This window comes from Condylura cristata, unplaced genomic scaffold, assembly GCF_000260355.1.
Source record: "Condylura cristata isolate star-nosed mole 26May11 unplaced genomic scaffold, ConCri1.0 scaffold00022, whole genome shotgun sequence".
Classification (NCBI taxonomy): domain Eukaryota; kingdom Metazoa; phylum Chordata; class Mammalia; order Eulipotyphla; family Talpidae; genus Condylura; species Condylura cristata.
The window spans coordinates 36,535,897-36,541,948 of record NW_004567123.1 but is presented as its reverse complement, the minus strand read 5'-3'; the positions used below and the strand labels follow the sequence as shown (position 1 = coordinate 36,541,948).

At 68.1% G+C, this 6,052-nt stretch overlaps 1 protein-coding gene across 1 annotated transcript in view; it reads right to left on the bottom strand.

Moving 5' to 3' along the window:
• PHACTR3 (phosphatase and actin regulator 3) overlaps window positions 1-6,052 on the bottom strand; it is a 49,781-nt gene that overhangs the window by 7,213 nt on the left and 36,516 nt on the right. Inside the window, exon 3 of the mRNA XM_012728149.1 lies at window positions 1,910-2,119. Coding sequence (XP_012583603.1) covers window positions 1,910-2,119 — 210 coding nt within the window. The remainder of the gene's footprint in view (window positions 1-1,909; window positions 2,120-6,052) is intronic.

Below are 6,052 nucleotides of genomic sequence, written 5' to 3'. Positions count from 1 at the left end.
GGAGGTCCCCACGCTCTCAGAGCTCAGCGTTCCCGCCTGAGGCCCAGAGCGGCGGGCCGGCGTCACCAGGCCCGTAAGCTCAGGTTCTGCTCCAAGCAGGCCCGGAGAGACGGGCTCTGGCTGGACCCAGACTGCAGATCGGCTCCCACTGGAGCCCCAATTAGAAAAATTAGCACAGCTGAGCCGCCCCCTCCCTAAGCCCCAGCCGACCTCTGACCTCTCCGTGACTCCCTGGGCTGTGGAGGCCCAAGACCCGGTCAAAGGGGAAACGACGCTCCCCTGAGGACTGCTGCGAGCGCCCTGATGCGCGACACGCTGCAGGGCACAGCCAGCACCAGAGAAGTGGCCGGAAAGCAAAGAGCCCAGGGCTGGGCGGGCAGCGAGCCTGGGGGCGGGGGCGGGGCGGCGGCTCTCGCAGGGACACGGGGCTGAGGCAGGCGATGCGGCCTGACGGACGGCCCCCGGGGCCTCGCCAGCTCGCGCCTCCGGGTGGCCCCCGGGTGGTCAGCGTCCCCACATCGTCACCAGAGACCGGGCGGCCTCGCCTGCTGTGCAGACAGGACGCTGAGGGGTGCGCCTGCTGCCCGGCCCCACTCGGCCCCCGCCCCTTCCCCCAGGTCTGCAGAAAGGTGTCTGCACTCGGGGTCCGCCTGGAGCCTTGCCCCAGGGGTTCTCTAACCACCTGAGTCCTCAGGGGCGGCAGAGCGGCTGGAGGTCCTGTCTGCAGGGGCCGGGGCTGGCCAAGGGACATCGCAGCGAGGAAGCGCCCAGGGGGACGCAGGCCCCTGTCCCGAGGCCTGACCCTGCCTCCGCTGCCCCCTAGTGTTCACCCCTCACCACCTCGCCCAGAAAGTAAAGGGGGGAAACGGCTGAAAACTTAAAAGTCACCAGAGGTGGTGGCAGCTGCCAGAGGCTCGCGACCCCCCTCCCGCCAGCCCGGGGCCAGGACCGAGAGTGTGAGAACAAGGGGCCGCGTCGCGGGGACGCCACGCCAGCGCCCGAGGGCGGGTTTGCCCGAGACTCCGGGGGGCCACTGAGCGCCAGCCGCAGTCCAGCGGAAGCAGCATGGCCTCGGCGCCCGGTCGGATGCCACACACCCCGCGCGGGGAGGAAGGGCCACCGCAGAGCCGGTGACCCCAGAAGGCCAGGACCTGGCCTCAAGCTCTGCCGCAGCGGCCGGCCAGGCCCGAGCACTGAGCGCTGGACACAGCCAGAGGTGCGGGAGGATGCAGCAAGCAGGGCGCTGCGCCGTCCCCCACTCTCGCCGCTGTGCGCGGGGCAGGGGCTGGCTGTGACGGACAGGACGGCCCGCGCCTGGGCTGGGCGTGGGGCCCGGAGCGAGGGGTCAGCAGACCGGCCCCCGCCCGCAGCCCCGCCCAGCCCTCACCCTTCTGCACGTGGCACTGCCCACGTGCCCTGGTGGCTCGCGGGTGCCCTGCCACGTGGACCGGCTGGCCCAGCCGCCCCAGCCACACCGGCCAAGGCCCCTTCCGTGCCAGCTCAAGCCGGGGTCCGTGTGGACACGTCTGGGGAGCCCCGCGCAGCGCCCTCAGCAAGGTGAAGCGGCCGGCCGGGAGGCAGGGAGGCAGGCGCCGCGTGGAGAGGGCGGTGGGGAGGGCAAGCGGCGCGAAGGAGCCCCGGCTCCACGGAACAGAGGCCAGAGGCGCGGCCCGGCGGGCGCGGCCCACGCTCCTTCCGGGAGACGCGCCTCGCCCGCAGCCCCGCGCCCGTGCTCTGGGGACACCCGCCGGCTCCCCCCGGCCCAGCTCAGCCAGAGCCGCCCTCCGCCTGCCCCCGGCCTGCCAAGCGCCGACCACGAAGCGAGGGAAGGAGCCAGCCCTCGGCGGCGCCACAGCATGGCGGGGCCGGGGGGACTCCCAGCTGGGCCGGGAGGACGGCGGGGACCCACCTGTGACGTTTTTCGTGGTCTTGGAGCCTGCCTTGGGCGGCGGGGTGGGCAGCAGAGGGGGGCTGGGGAGCTGGCCCGCAGGCCTCTCCGGGGGCCGGGGGGGACTGTGCGTGGAGTCGGCCCCAGCCGGGGCTGCAGAGGGCTCATCCGCCACAGACGGGGGCGCGCCGGCGTCCGCTTCATCCCCTCTGGGTGCCGGCGGCATCTTGGCTGGTTCAAGGGCAAAACAGAGAGTTCACAGTGTGGCTCCTGGGCCTGGGGGACGTGAGGGAGGGGAGCAGGGCGCCTCGCCCGCAGGGGGCAGCTGACAGACAGGGGCGCCGCACGAACAGCCTTGACTCCCTATGAGCCCAACTACGCACAGACCCACCCGGGGAAGACGGGGGGCGGGGGGCAGGGCTGGAGCTGGCCCCCGGGCGCGGGGGCACATCCAGGGCTCTCTCCTTCCCCTGGCTCAAGCCGGCCCCGCACCTGACCCCGCTAGTCACTGCGCGCCTGTTCCTCCACCTAGCTGGCCCTTGAGCAGCGAGGGTTCTGCACCCCCAAAGCCTGTGCAGATGGGAGTCTGAGTACAATGTCCTCTTGCCCCCAGAACTGCACTCCTGGCTGCTGCTGCCAGAACCCTGCTGCCGAGGGGTCAGCGCACACCTACTCTGTGCTACTTACATGTGGGGGGTAACGCAAGCTCGAGGAGTCAAAATCACGAGCAAATGCATCTAGGGGCCTGTACCACACTTCTTAGTTCACGTTGTCTGTTTACAAGAGACCCGGTGTGGACACACCCGGCTCAGGCCGCAGCAGCCGAGTCCCAGCGAGCCCCTCGCCGTCGGTGTCGAGGTCCACACAGGCGGCAGTGACGACGGTCGCCACGTGGCGGAGTCTCAGCTTCGGCAGCTGATTGCGCGTGTTCAGCTTTCAGCGACGCTGCCCCCGAGCCCGCTGAGGGGGCGGGGAGCAGGAGGCCCCGCCGCTCCTGGCCCCTGCGCACTGGCCACCCTCCGCTTCTCCCGACCCGCGCCGCTCACTCCGTTCCGTCCACGTGTCCCCACCCATCGCTCAGCCGCCCTCTCGCCGTGTCCCCGACCTGGTCACTCCCTTCCCGTTAACTTCGGGGGGCCCATCCAGGGGACGCCTCCGCCAGCTCCCAGCCCAGCCAGAGCCGCGGGCCACGCAGGAGGCGCCAACCCTGCCGTGGCTTCCAGCCGCCACCCTCCGGCCCTCGCCCCGACTCCGCCCTGCAGGCGCCCGGAATCTCTGCTGTCCTCTCCCTGCTTCTGGCTTCACGCCCCCCCACCTCTCCTCAGATTCCCGACTCAAACACAAGCCTGAGCCCCAACACTCCCTTTCTCCCCTCCCCCTCATACATCTCAGGGGGCCTCCTAAGGGGTGTCCGCCCCAGCCCTCCCTGCCGTCTCAGCAGAGCCCGGGACCAGCTCTGTGCACAGCCTGCTGCTGTCTCCACACCCACCGGCAAGTCTCCCTCTCCCCGGGCCTCGGGCCCATGGGCCCCTCAGCCGCTGGCCCCGTGAGAGTCCTCAGCCACCAGGCAGTGTCTCTGACGCCCAGGTGGTGCTGTCTGTGGTGCTGAAACCGCCGCTGTCCCTGGTGCTGAAGCTCCAAGCCACCCAAAGCGGGCGGGTTTGTCCTTTGAGAACTTCCCAGGAGGCTCCAGGTGTGAATGCTGCCGGCCCCACACATCCCCGGTCACTACCGTTCCTGTTCTGCTCACATCCTAATCTGCAGCCTCTCAAGCCAGGCCCTTTCTCCTGAGCAGCTCATGGGCACGCAGTCTCTGCAGCATGAGCCTCCCCCGTCGTTACGGAAAGCAGACTCAGCTGCGTCAGGAACTGGTCCGAGCTGCGGGCCAGAAAGATCGTGTGTCCCTTCCACTTCGTCCTGCAAGGGCACCCGCGGGGTAGAGCTGTCTCTGTGCTGTCAGTGTCCACACTGCCCCAGCGTGCCCCTGGTAAGCAGCTTTCCGATTCCTAGACTTCAACACAAGTGTGCCCATGATCTGTAACCTGTAACTTTTCAGAGTAAAACAAGCACAAACAAGCATTGTGGCTCTTAAGTAGAACCAGCTGTGGGGTTTCCCACGCAGTCACAGGGAGAGCAGAAATGTCCTTTCTCGGGGCATTTGGAAGCACCAGGCTGCGGCCCCCTGGGGGTCAGCAGAGTGGCTGACACCTGCTGGGTGGTAGACAGGGTGCTGGAACTTCTCACACCTGAGGCAGAGTAGAACACAAGCTTACCCCTATGAGGGGCTGAGCAGAACAGGAGGCGGCTGGAGGTGCGAGACCAGTACCCTTGAGGCGGGGCGGCCACACCTGTCAGCTCTCTCTCCCCAGAACATCACTTTGGAAACTCACTGGGCTCCCAGAGACGGACAGAGCCTGGGGAGCTCTGCAAGCTCGCGCCAGCCTCCCACCTGGTGCCCAGGGTCAAGCTCGGCCAGGCCCCAGGCGGGTCTGCCTCGCTCCCTCCTGCTGTGCTGGCCCGCCTTCTTGGCCTCGCACAGGTTCCACCTGGCGGCCCAGGACCCGGCCGCCCCCTCTCTCCGGCCTCTGGCTCAGTGTCACTCCCTCTGCTGACCCTTGACCTACCCTCGGAGCTCTGGTCTCGGCTATTACCGGTCACTTTGACACCTGCCTTGGAGGTCGAGAGGCAAAATGAAACCCCCAAGCCCACCTCTGGTTTCCTGGGAGTCTCCCCCTTCTTTCCATTCCACCTCCGACATCCCTGAGCAATGAAGGGCCCAGAGCCTCTCCTAGGGGCTCTGGCGTCACACGGCCCCGTCCTCGCCAGCTTTGCCAGCCCCCGCAGCTGTCCAGCCAGACTGGCCGCAACACTCTACCGCTCCCCCGTCCTCTCCCCGGGACCCCACCCCGATGCCCAGTAATGGGTAAGTCCTGAGAGCTGTGTTTCCTCAGCGCGTCTCGAAACAAGCTTCCCTGATGGCCAGCGCCACACCTCTGTGGGGCCTCGGCACAGCCCGGGCCTCTCTGCTCCCCCAGCCTTTCCACAGACCTCGTCAGCAACTGTTTTCTGCACTGGGCTTTGGCTTTGCAGGCCACAGGATCTATGTGGTACAGAAATCCCGGGAGGCTGACCAAGCTCCCAGCTCGCCCGCCTGCAGCACCCTTCACTTTGAGAGGGCCGGGCAGCCTCCTCACCACAGCCGCCACTCCCATGGCCAGTGAGCCTCGGACAAGAGGCTGGACCGCTGGGTGCTAAGGTTTACATCTTAGGCTGCTCTGACCTGAGTAGCCGTGTGGGGACAGTAGGGTCACAGCCCACACCCCTCACCTGAGGTCGCTAGCAACTAAGAGCCCCACGGAGGCCCTCTGCCTCCTGGGCCAGGTTAGAATGTGGGCGCCCCACCCTGTCTCCCAGGGCCTTGGGGCCCAACACACCCTCTGCTCTCACCCCAAACTGAGCCCAGAGCTCCGCATGCTCAGCAGGGCCACGTCCCTGACTGGCCAGCGGCTGGTCCCCTCTCAGTCCCCCAAGTGGTCCGCTACCACATTTCAGAACCTCAGACCTCAGATCTTAACATCTCAAGTGCTGCTCAGATTTTTTTCTTAAAACGGTAGCGGACTGGTCAGCTGCACACTCTCGGCCGGACAGCAGAGGGCGCTGCTCGCCAGCCGGCCCCGCCAGGCCCCGCCAGGCTCCAGGCTCAGCCAGCCCCAGGCCCAGGAGACATGGGCACTGTTCGCCTACCCGGGAGACGCAGTGTCCCGGGTGGAGAGGCAAGAAGCAGCCCTGGGGACAGCGAGCATCGGCTTTCTCCAGCCCAGGGAGCCCGAAGACCTGTCCCCAGGCACCTGCGGCGGGTCTCAGACCCCTCTTTGTGGGGTGAGCTAAGGCGCCCCCGCAGGCTCGGGTTCCTCGGAGGGTTGTTTGCCTGCTGGGCTGTCCCAGGAAGCGTCTCTGGGCCCCCCGAGGGCACTGGGGTCTCCTTCCCGGCAGCTCGGCCAGCCCTGGACCCGGCCCAGGCCGCGCAGGCAGAGGGGGCCTGTGTCTCCCGGCTGACGCCCGCCACCCCCCGCAGCAGCTAGCCCGCGGGTCCCTGTCCGCACCTGCGTCGTCCACGTGGGTGTCCGAGGACAGCGGCTCGTCCAGGGGCGCCTGCTCTGTCCC